Source organism: Sus scrofa, chromosome 10 (assembly GCF_000003025.6).
Source record: "Sus scrofa isolate TJ Tabasco breed Duroc chromosome 10, Sscrofa11.1, whole genome shotgun sequence".
NCBI lineage: Eukaryota > Metazoa > Chordata > Mammalia > Artiodactyla > Suidae > Sus > Sus scrofa.
Window position 1 is genome coordinate 24,415,324 of NC_010452.4, and position 12,210 is coordinate 24,427,533.

General features: G+C 58.8%; 1 protein-coding gene across 3 annotated transcripts in view; it reads left to right on the forward strand.

The window, feature by feature from the left end:
- LGR6 (leucine rich repeat containing G protein-coupled receptor 6) overlaps positions 1-12,210 on the forward strand; it is a 95,485-nt gene that overhangs the window by 56,378 nt on the left and 26,897 nt on the right. For all 3 annotated transcript variants that reach the window (XM_021064542.1, XM_003130614.4, XM_021064543.1), the window contains exons 5-6: positions 1,570-1,785; positions 6,673-6,744. In XM_021064542.1, coding sequence (XP_020920201.1) covers positions 1,570-1,785; positions 6,673-6,744 — 288 coding nt within the window. The remainder of the gene's footprint in view (positions 1-1,569; positions 1,786-6,672; positions 6,745-12,210) is intronic.

Sequence of the window (12,210 nt, forward strand, 5' to 3'; positions counted from 1 at the left end):
GATCTGGCGTTGCCATGAGCTGTGGTGTAGGTCGCAGATGTGGCTCAGATCCCGTGTTGCTGTGGCTGTGGCAGGAAGCTGTAGCTCTGATTGGACCCCTAGCCTGGGAACTTCCATTTGCCATAGGCACGGCCCTAAAAAAAAAAAAAAAGAAAGAAAGAAAGAAAAAGAAAAGGCAATTGCAGAGAGCCAGGCTCCGCCTTTCCCATCGGTTGCTGGGCCTTATGGATTTGACCTCCTGACGATGTCTGAAATCTGTGCCCCATGTTCACACTGGCCCTGAGTCCTCCTGCCCAAGGCCCTCACTCATGACACCCTTCCTCTCGTAAGGCCACCATGTGGTCTGAGTGTGACTCTGGCCTCAGCTAGCTGCCTGTGGTCGCTGGGAAGGCTGGGACTAAGGTGCTACCCCATGGGGGTGCTCCCAGGGCCAAGAGGAGCTTCTGGGCATTGGCTGGGGTCCCTGCAGATGGGAGCAAGGTGGGGTGAGGGCCTCCCTGTGGTAGATGGGGTGTCAGAGCAAGGCAGCAGGGTGCCAACCGATCCAGGCAGGACCGTCCATCCAGGTCCCCTCAGGTCACAGGCCACTCAGCCAGCAGCAAGCAGGGACCAACTTGTTCATTCAGGAATGTGGCTGCGTGCCTTCCATGACCTTGCGTGGTGATGGGGGCGGACAAGGACCTACCAAGAGGGAGCCTGGGTCCTGGAGTGATGGGTGACCAAGCCCTGAGCAAGGACCCCCAGGCCACCTTCCGGCCCTTGTGGTCGAAGCCTGGGGTTTCTGTGACGTAGGTGCATATGCCCATATGAGAGAACCAAACCTTTGTGCAAAGCGACTCAGGACAGCAAAGTCCAGGAGCAGACGCCTGGTCATGGCCAGCTTGTCTCGTCCCCGGGGACCAGCTGCTTAGGGTGATGGGGTTTCGGCCCACATCCCAGACCGGGGGTGCACTGGTAGAGGACAGCTTCGCCTGGGTGCACCTGCCAAGATGGGTGGTCTCTTCGTCCTGCTGGGCAGCCAAGATCTTCTAGAACTGGCATCAGAAATCCGCGTGCCTCCGGGGAGCTGCTGGGTGTGGACCATCTGTCCACCTGTTCCAACACCCAGGAGCCTCCCAGAGGCCATCAGATCCCTGGGTCCTTATGGCAGGGAGCAGGGTGCGTGCTGGGTGGCAGGGCGCTGCTTGTGTCTTTGGTAGGCGGTCTGGCTATATGAAGAGGAAGGACCTGACCTTGAAGTGGCCGTGAGAACATCGCTGTGATATGGCCTTGGGGTGGACGGGGTTGGAAAGAGTGACGTCCCCCCCAGAGCAGAGCACAAGCTGGGAGCCTGGGGTGTGGGGGACATACTGTCCACAGCTGGGCTGCAGATCCAACCTTCGGGCAGCAGTAGGAACACCAAGGGTCATGGGTCAGAGTCAAGGCGAACCGTGGGAGCTTGAGGAGGTGGGACCCAGGGGACGTGGGCCAGGCCCCAGCTTTAGTCCCAAGCATCTCGAAGGCCCCGGGGGTCTCGGCTGGCCTGGCACCTGGCCTGGGGAGTTACTCTCTCTGTCCTCTCTCCACCAGGCGCCTGGATGCCAACCTCATCTCCCTGGTCCCGGACGGGAGCTTTGAGGGGCTGCCTGCCCTCCGCCACCTGTGGCTGGATGACAACGCACTCACTGAGGTCCCGGTTGGGGCCCTCAGCAGCCTCCCCGCACTGCAGGCCATGACCCTGGCTCTCAACCGCATCAGCCACGTGCCCGACTACGCCTTCCAGAACCTGTCCAGCCTCGTGGTGCTGTGAGTGCAGCCACCGCCACCCCCCACCCCCTGCCCCTGCCCTGCCGGCTGTGTGTCTGCCCCGGACGGTTTTGCTCATCACGGTGTCCCTGATGCTGCTGCTTCTTTTTTTTATTTTTTATTTATTTTTTTGTCTTTTTGCCTTTCCTAGTGCCGCTCCCACTGCATATGGAGGTTCCCAGGCTAGGGGTCTCATCAGAGCTGTAGCCACTGGCCTACACCACAGCCACATGGGATCTGAGCCACATCTGCAACCTACACCACAGCTCATGGCAACGCCGGATGGTTAACCCACTGAGCGAGGCCAGGGATCGAACCCGCAACCTCATGGTCCCTAGTCAGATTCGTTAACCACTGAGCCATGACGGGAACTCAGTCCCTGACGCTTCTGAATCTTCTGGTCTAGGTTTCCCCTTGTGAGGTGAGGATGGCTGTCTCCTGTTGACCCCACAAGGTCAGGTGACATTAGAAGTGCTCTGGGAGGCACTGCGCTGTGATTGTCTCTGCTCTTAGGTGCAAACGTAGTAACCACACCATGCTAACTGGATGCACGTTCAGGCCTCCTTGAAGGACGTGCACCCTGTTGACAATGGCGATGGACGCTGAGGCTTTGGTGGGGGCAGGATTACCTCGTCTCATCTCCTGGGCCCGCAGAAGCAGTGAAAAGCCATCAATTGTAATTAGACAGAGCCCCGAGGGGTAATTGCCTGGCAGGAATGGGGCCTGGGGTTAACTCTGCACGCCCCTCCTGTGGGAACTTTGGAGCACAGATTAGCTCCTGGCTAATTGCTATGAGTGATTGGTGAGTTCATGGGGTAATTACTGAGGGCCGGGAGGTCACGCGTAATTGCTTTGGGTTCCATCGTAATTGCTGCGGGAAGGTGCATGGTCCAGACTCTGCTAAATGGCAGCCCCACGCCTCCTCTGCTCTTGGAAAGCTGCTGGCTCCATCCGAGAGATGAAGACGCGGGCACGAGTTGGTCTAATTCTCTGTCCTGGGAGTCTGGAGAACCAGGATGAGTGTCCTTCGGAACCGCCCCCCCTCCCCTGGGCGGCAGCGGGGTGTTCAGAGGGCAGGCAGGACACGGTGGCTGACGTGCCCTGCGACTAAAGGGGGTTGGGTCCCGGGTCTCAGGACAGAGCTCTGGGGAAAATGGGGCCTCCCAATGGAACCCCAACAAATGGGCAGCAGAGCTGTGTGGGGGCCCTGCAGAGTCAAGGAGCAGAGAGCAGGGCCAGCAGTGCAGCGAAAGTAGCAGGGTGACCGTGGGAAGGACAGGGAGGCTGGCAGGTAACTCAGGCCAGGCAGACCAGACGCTGAGCGCAGACTCATCACAAGGGGACAGGGAGACAGAGGGGGAGGCTTGATGGGGGCAAGGGGCGTCCTGGGCTAGAAAGATGGTGAGGAGCTGGACAGGGTTGGAGGAGGGGCCCAGACAGATGTCAGTAAAGCCCCAAGGGGAAGCTGGGTGGCGGCTGACCATCTGCCCAGAGAAAAGGCCAGAAAGATGACAGGTCGGGGGGGTGTCCCCCGCATCAAGGCGAGGAGTTTTGGCTTCTGTCTGCCGAGGGCGTGGGGAGCCCCGCTGAAGGGGGTTTAGGAAGATTGACATGAAGATGGGGGGCGACAGGAAAGGCCAAGGAGGAGTTTAGGGGGGAGGCGGAGGCGTGACTGCGAGGATGTTTTGAAGGAGGAATCCACCTGATTTGGAGGTTTTCAGAGGGTGAAAAACCAAGAAGGGGGTTCAGAGTGACTCCAAATCGGGTTGGGAGCCGAGGAGTTGGGCCACCGCAGAGCTGGGAGGGCCGGACAGGTGCCAGGTGATGATGAGAAGACGAGAGGATCGGGCCCCATCGATCCTGCTGCTTCCCCTCCCCTGCAGGTGGCCTGCCGGGCAGAGGAGGCTGGAGAAAGCCATCCAGGATGGTGGCAGCTGCAGGGAAGCCGGAAGGCAGAAATGGGGTTCAGGGTCTGGCTGGAGGTGTGAGGAGGGCGGCAGTGGAGAGGGGCTTTCCTTTACGGCTGCTCTGCCAACCCTGAGCCAACCAGGAGCACAGGGGACAGCAGTGCTGTTCTGGGCATAGATTTCATCCCACCAGTGCTGTCAGAGGCACTCAGGACGCCTGGGGCTCAGGAGCTGCAATGGTTCTGGATGGTGTGGCTTGGAGGTGCTGGGGGAGGGCACGGAGGGGTGGAGGCAGAGGGCACGGGCAGGGCCTGGTGAGACCTGCACAGGTGGGCGTGGGACAGGTGGAAGAACCCTTTGGTCAGGGGATCACGCCCAGCAGGTGAAGGCGGGGCTGTGTCTCCTTTGTCGCAGCAGAAGCCCAGCCTGTCCTTCCTGCCAGGTTGGATGGGGTCTGCCCGTCACCCTTCTTTCTGGGCATCTTGGAGCTTAGTGGGTTTCCTTACTTTCTTTCTCGCTCCTTCCTTCCTTCCTTTCTTATGCTTTTTTTCTTCTTCTTTTTTTTTTTTTTTTTTTTTTTTTTTTTTTTTTTTTTTTTGCTTTTTAGGGCCGCACCCACGGCATATGGAGAGTCCCAGGCTAAGGGTCCAATCGGAGCTGCAGCTGCTACGCCACAGCCACAGCAACGCGGGATCTAAGCCGTGTCTGTGACCTACACCACAGCTCATGGCAACGCAGGATCCTTCACCCAGAGGGTTTTCTTTCCCTGTGCGTGATTTCCTTTCCCTGCCCGAAAATGCTTTTTAATCCCCGAGCTTGAACAGTTGAACTGGAACATGACACAGCGTGGAATCTTCTGCACTCAGTCTTCCTGAAACAGTGTAAGCTTTTGGCCTGCAGACCCCATTCTTCATTTTCAAGAGTTTTCTTTTGTTTACATTTTTGAATACACCTTTTGTCTCATTTTGGATCCTGTCCCTTAGAGGCATGGATACTCCTCTGTTGACACCCCGTGGTATCTTCCACATCCATTCGTTTCTAGATGTCTTAACCTCTTGGTTTCATCCAGCCAAGTCACCATTTGATTTGATTTTAATTTTTAAACTGTGTTTGTTTTTGGCTGCCCTGCGGCATGTGGAGTTCCTGGGCCAGGGATCAGATCCAAGCCACCGTTGTGGCCTACACTGCAGCTGTGGCAGGGCTGGGACCTTTGACTCACTGTGCTGGGCCTGGGATCGAACTTGCATCCTGGCTCTGCAGAGATGCTACCGCCAATCCCAAGGTCACCATCATTTTAGCTCAGGCCTTTTCTCTGATACCCATTCTGCAGCGTCTGCTGTGTCCCTTGTTTCAAATTTATTGACCACTTTTTCTTTTGGCCCCACCCGCGGCATATGGAGGTTCCCAGGTGGGGGATTGAACTCTCGCCTCAACAGCAACCCGAGCCACTGCAGAGACAACGCAGGATCTTTAACCTGCCGTGACACGGGGAGCCCCCACTGACTACACTTAACGATGTGGTTTGGGTCCTCGGTTCATTCTCTTAGGCTGCAATGTCATTTTTTCCCTTTCATTTAGAACTTTTTTCTTTGAAATGGTGTATTGGACTGTTTTGTAGCAGAAGGCAGTTGTGATCCACGTCCTGTTGCTCATTGTTCTCGGCGTTTCAGACGAGGCTCCGGCTGTCACTCGTCTTGTGGCTCCTCTTCCTCTGCGTCCCTGTTGCGTGTCTGTGTGCTTGCCGTGTGGCTTCATTTTTCTGGCTGCTGCTGGGGTGGCTGCATCATCGCTGGGCGCCCTTTGTTCCATGCCCTGTGGGGGGCTTCAGCCGTGGGCCAGGACTGCGGGTAACCGAGGGGTCTCCCCAGCAACCAGGGGTGCACCGAGGCACGTCCATGACTCTCCGCAGACTCGGGTTGTGTCAAATGCGTGAGCTTGCTCCCTCCACACGGCAGCTCCCAGGGCGTCAGGGATCCCTTGGACTCCCGAGCAGGCTGGGGCTGGCATCTTCCTTCCACCTTTCCCCTGCTCCCTTTGGAAGCCGGTGGTGGGGAGAGAAAGACACCCACAGCCACTTCTCCCCACATTGGGGGTTTAAGGGAGGAATCTCAGGATTTCCTCTTCCCCCCAGTTCAGTTTCTGGAGTCAGGGGCTAGTGGGAGACTCCACAATGCTTCCTTGTCCGCAGGTGTTGCCCTTGCTCTCCTGCTGCTCCCAGCATTTGGGGGGTGGGCTGGGAGGCAGGCGTCTTGTTTCTGCTGTTTGGGCTCGTTTCATTAGGAATCGGCAGAAGAACATTCTCTTACTTTCAGTTTAGTCTTGACCTTGGAGGTCTCTCCCAGCCCCAGCTCCTGCCTCTTTCCCACATGTGCTCTGGCCAGACCTTGGCATCCCACGCGCCCCGCCGCCCACCTCTCTCTGCAAGGTTCCCTCCACCGTGCCCTTCCTCTGAGGGTCCACGTCACCCACCCTTGTGGTCCTGCGCTGGACCACCGCCTCCAGGAAGCCTTCCCTGGCTCCTGCGGCCTCCGTCTCCGAGTGTGCCCGTGCCCGTGGCTCCCTCTGGCCATGGCAAAAAGGGTCTGCGGTGTTTGCCGTTGGCTCCCTAAGTGCATCTGGCCTCTAAGCCAGGCAGGCTGGTCCTGGGGGACCCGGAGAAGAAGCCCCAGCCTCAGGCCCGTGACATCAGGCCTCAGCCCATGAGCCAAGTAGGAGCCGCTTGGCCTCAGCCTGGGGCAGCCTCCCATTTCCCCTCCCCGGGAATCTAAGCGCTGCGGTCCAGGGTCAGTCCGGCCTGGGCACCTGTGACTTCATCCTGGCCAGTCAGTTTGTCCTGAAGACAAGGCTGGACCCCGGGGGTCACTCTGTCCATGTTTCTGCCTTTGCTCCTCTGTCACTGCATCTGCTTCCCCACCCCCACCCGCCTGCCTACCTCCGCTGTCATAGGTCCCTGTCCTGACCTGTCCCTCCTCCCCCACAGGCATCTCCATAACAACCGTATCCAGCATCTGGGGGCCCACAGCTTCGAGGGGCTGCACAGTCTGGAGACTCTGTGAGTGCCCATTGGTGGTCAGGGGGCTCTGCTGGCCTGGGGGGGGGCAGGGGAGGCAGCGGGGGCTGCAGGCTGCTGGTGGTGGAAGCCTGGGGGTGGTGGGGGGCAGGGGAGGGCAGGGGGTGCTGCGGGCTGCTGGTGGTGGAAGCCTGGGGGTGGGGGAGGCAGAGGAAAGTGTAGGACTGGGATGCCGGGTCTGGCCTTTCTCTGCAGAGCTGCCCCCAGGGGATTCCTTCCTTCTCTGGGGGTGGGACACACCCGCTAGGAGTTCAGGGGCCCGCCCAGGGAGGCCACAGCAGTGAGGATCTCAGAAAGGGAACAATTACACGCCTGGAAGCGGGAGGCTGGGGCAGCGGCTTTGACCCTGTTGGAGGGCGGCTGACAGAGGGAGCCCTGCCCTCCACCTCTGCCAGTTGGGCAACTACACACACGGCTTGGCGGCGGGAGCACATTCAGCCCAAGCTGTTGACTCTTAAAAAGCCATGTTATTAGACGTTCCCTTCATGGCTCAGCGGTTAATGAACCCGACTAGGATCCCTGAGGATGTGGGTTTGATCCCTGGCCTCACTCAGTGAGTTAAGGATCCAGTGTTGCCATGAGCTGTGGTGTAGGTCACAGATTTGGCTTGGATCCAGCGTTGCTGTGGCTGTGGTGTAGGCTGGCAGCTGCAGCTCCAATTCCACCCCTAGCCTGAGAACCTCCATATGCCTTGAGTGCAGCCCTTAAAAAAAAAAAAAAAAAGCCCCGTTATTCACACATCATCACCCTGGAAATCAGTTCAGGTTGGAATGCACCTGAACCCTCCCAGCACCTGCCCTGCAGTGTCCCCTGACCCCCAGAGCAGGATGAATGGCCACTTGGGCAAACAGCTGGCTGGCCCTCCCAGAACACAGGCCACACCAGCTGCCCCACAGCTCCCAGGAGGGGCTGTACTTCGGCCATCAAAATGTAGGCCTGGGAGGGGACTCAGGGAGAAAAGGACCCCTGGTCACCAAGTGTGAGCCTCTGACTCATGGTGCCAGGGGCGTGGTCCTGTTCCTCTCAGCCCCCTTGCTCCACTGCCCCCCTCAACATGTCAAGTGTCAGGAAGGGGAGAAGGCTGCCAGATACTCTGTGAGCTGAGGGGCAGTGTGTTGGGAAAACCACTTGTGGAGTTCCCCTCCTAACTTGGTAGAAATGAATCTGACTAGTATCCGTGAGGATGCGGGTTCGATCCCTGGCTTTGCTCAGTGGGTTAAGGATCCGGCATGGCCTTGAGCTGTGGTTTAGGTTGCAGACACAGCTCGGATCCCTCATTGCTGTGGCTGTGGTGTAGGCTGGCAGCTGCAGCTCCGATTCCACCCCTAGCCTGGGAACCTCCATATGCTGCAGGTGTGCCCCCCAAAAAAGGCAAAAACCACTTGGCAGGTCTGGACGGGAGGCCCGGGCCATGAAGAGAAGGGGATGGGGAGGCAGGGCTGGAACTCGGGCTGTCCTGGGCTTGCTGGATAGGAGGCTTGGCAGGCAGGCGCAGCTCTCCCAGTCTCTTCACCCTCAACTGACCGATGCTCAGGGTTGGGCAGGGGCTTCCCAGCCTGGAGTCAGGAAAGCCAGGGCCTCTCCCTGCCATTGCATGGGGCGTGGGCCAGGTGCCTCCCCATCCAGCTGTCCAGGACGGTTCAGCTGGGCAGGCGAGGCTGCTCGGTCAGCATGCTGGGAAGTGGATATCCACCCAGTTATCCTCCAACAGGACAGGGCAGACCTAGGAGGATTAACTGGGAAAATGCATCAAAGCCCCTAGTCAGTCCTCGGTCATCTAGGCCACCTGTGAACTGTGTGAGCCTACTGTGTGCTGGGTGCTGTGGGACATAGGGACAGCCACCACCCCTTTAAGACCATAGCTCAGCTGCGTTCCCTGGGAGACACGGAGCTGTGGGGGGTTCGGAGCTGCGGACTGCAGAGCCACAGGGAAGCCAGTGCATCTGCCTTGGGGCAGGGGCAGGGGCAGGGCTGCAAACACTGCTGGGAAGTGGGGGGAGCACACGCACTGGGTGTGGGTTGGCACCTGCAAAAAGCTAACCAGCGGCTCTTTCTTCACTTTTGGGGCGCGCTGCCTGCTTCTTTCTCAATGAGCCAAGGACGGCTGCGCAGGGCCTTTGGCTCAGCTGGCGCTGGCTGGGCTTCACACGCACCCTGCCGCTGGCGCCCACTTACTTTTCATCCCGGGCAGGGCCTGGCTCGCCACACAAAGCCCAGGACCCGCGCCCACTTGATGGGCGGGAAGGCCAAGGCTGAGAGGCACCAAGCAGGCAGGAGAGCCCAGTGGCAGTGCCCATAGCCTGGCCTCACAGGGCCTCACAGGGCCGGCTGTGGACTGATGGGGAGGTGGGCAGAGCTGCCACCCACGTGGGGATAGCCGCCCTCCCTCCTCCTCCCCGCCCCTCCTCCCTCCCCACCCTGAAGGAAGAGTTCTGCTTCCAACTTTTGATCTCCAATTAAAAGGGGGAAGAGTGTGTTCTCCTCTGTGGCCCCGAGCGCTTGTGGGGGCCTGCGGGGCAGCCAGATGTGAGGGGGGTGGCGGAGAATGAAAGGAGGAAGGAGAGATAGGTAGAGCTTTAATTGCCAGATAATTGGCACACCCTGCAGCCCGTGGTGGCTCTGGGGCCATAATCCCTGCCACTTAAGACCTTCTCATCTCTACAGAGGAGGGAACATCAAACCCTCCCGGTCAGGCTGTGGTTTGGCTCAGTCTGCAGGCTCCTCTCCACAGGGAGAGCAGTGCCCAGCCCTGCCACCTGGGGAGAAGGGGGCAGGCATGGGCGTGAGCACACACACACACCATAACATGCACATACACACATACCATACATGCATGCATGCACACACACACCCATACACACCACACATGTACACACACCATACATGTACACACACACCTTACACATCACACACACACACCATACACACCACACATGCACACACACAACATACACGCACACAAACACACATACCATACATGTGCACACACACCTTACGCATCACACACACACACCATACACACCACACACACATACCATACATGCACACATGCATACACACACCTTACACACCACAGACACACACACCACACACACCCCCTACATGCATGCATGCGTGCACACACACACCATATACACCACAGACGCACACACACATACCATACATGCATGCACGTACACACACACCACACACACACTCACACCCTACATGCATGCATGCACACACACACCATACCACACACACACACACACGAGCACACACACACACCATACACACAGGCACACACATAACATACACACTATACAGGCAGGGCCCAGGGGCGGGCGATAGGGATGGCTGCTAGGCTGACTCTCCTGCTGTGCCGGGACGTCACCGAGCTGGAAGGGGCTCTGGGATCGTGTCTGCATGCTGTGCCATCGTCCCCAGCTCAGACCTGGCCGGGAAAGAGGAGGCAGACAGGATGACCTCAGCCCCACAGCCACTCCCCTTTCCACTCCCACCATGGGGCTACCTGGCCCCGAGGGAAATGCCGCATCAGAGGTGGGCCAGCCCTCAGCCTGCGGGCTGCATTCCCCCCACTTTTGGGATCGGGCCAAACCCAGAGATGTGGGTGAGCTGCCCAATGTCCATAGTGTGTGAGTGACGGTTGGGCCCAGCACCCAGCCCCCTGGCACACTGCTCCCCGCAGGGCCAGCTCCCGTTACAGCCCTTCCCAGGAGTGTCTGGGTGGAGACACAGGACAAAGCGTGACCCAGAGCAACTGGGGAAGGTTCTCCGAGGATCTCGGGCCAGAACCAGGCCCTGAGATCAGTGTTTAGAAGTGGTGCTGGGAAGCCACGGGGGCCACTCAGAGCTGTACTGATGGTCCTGGGATCCCCAGCTGGTAATTTCCTAGTTACCAGTGAAATTGTGCAAAGAGAAGAGAGAAGGCCCAGCAAACAAAATTACAATCTGAGCCAACCCACCCGGGCCCCCAGATCCGGGAATTTCAGGTCTGCTCCTAAGCTAGGACAGGGGCAGGGCTCAGGGGGATCTGGGTCAGCAGAGCCTTGCCCCCTGCCCGCCACCAGCCCCTGGGCCTCATGACCTCAATCAACAAGTCAGACCAGTGGAGCCCCTGGGCTGGCTGGAGCCCCTGGGCTGGCTGGAGCCCCCTTTGGAGGGGAGCCTGGGGCCGAGGCCAGAACAGAAATTTCCAGTTCTCTCCAAGGGGCAGGGGGTGGGGGGGCTGGAGGGTGGGGGGAGTTGGCAGCGCTCTGCCTGGTGACACGGAATGGCGCGTTCCTATAAAACCTGCTCTGTGCCCACGCCCCAGGACCTGCTCCCGAGACACACTTTCCCTTCAGCGCAGCTGCTGGGTCTCTGCGGTCTCCAGGTCCTGAGACCAGCCAGGCCAGCCGATTCTGCTCTACACTGGCTTTGACTGTCCTGCGAGCATCCGGCCACCTGCCCACTGGGTCCTGGGCCCCCTCCCCCTCCCCCCCCCTTCCTTGCCCAGAGGTGTGTCTAAAGGCAGCAGGGAGGGGGTTGCCTGTGGGTGTCATTTCACGGAGGCCCATGGTGACTCACCCTCCTCTGCAGGTGGACAGGGGTTCCCCAGTCAGTCAGGGCACAGCCACTTGATGAGCTTCCTGTGGCTACCATAACAAATTACCACAAATTTGGTGGCTTAAAAGAACCCAGCCATGTGTTCTCCCACAGTTCTGGAAGCCAGAGGTCCAGAGTCAAGGTGTGGGTGCGGTTGGTTCCTTGTGGAGGGTCCGAGCACCCCTGGTGTTCCCGGGTGGGTTGTGCATCCCTCTGATCTCCCCTGGCTTCACGTGACCTGGGCACCTCTTCTCACAAGGGCCTTGTCCTTGGATTCACGGGCACCCTGGTAACCCAGCCATCCTAAGAAAACCCTTAACTTAATTGTATCTGCAAAGAACCATTTTCCAAATGAGGTCACAGTCAGAGGGCCGGTGTTTGGGGCTGGGGCTTCTCATTCAGTCCATGCAGGGCCCTGGAGACTCTGCCATCTCTGCCTCTGGCCCCGCCTCTCAGGCACCCCTGGAAGGGCTTTGGGACCCTTGCCTCGCCAGTTTGTAATCATCTTTCGTGTGTGGCTTTATTAGCTGCAAATCCGTGGGGTTTTGTGGCTTCTAGAAGAATTTATTGTTCCATAGAAAACTTTTTTCTGGCTTTCCCTGCAGAACCGCTAATGACTTCTAAGTGGCAGAGAATTGAGCTCCCCATGCATCGGCGCGTGTCCTAACCAGGGTGGCCATTTACAGCTCTCCCAGCGTGACAGCCCCTTCCCTGCACCTGGCACCCATGCTCCCCTTCCTCCCCTGCAGGTTCTGAGCTTCCTGCCCCCCAGGCACCGGGCCAGCTAGGGGTGGGGCTGAGGAGGGGGAGCCGGCAGGAATGGGTGGTCAGCGCCCTCTTGTTTCTGCAGTTCGCTGCTTC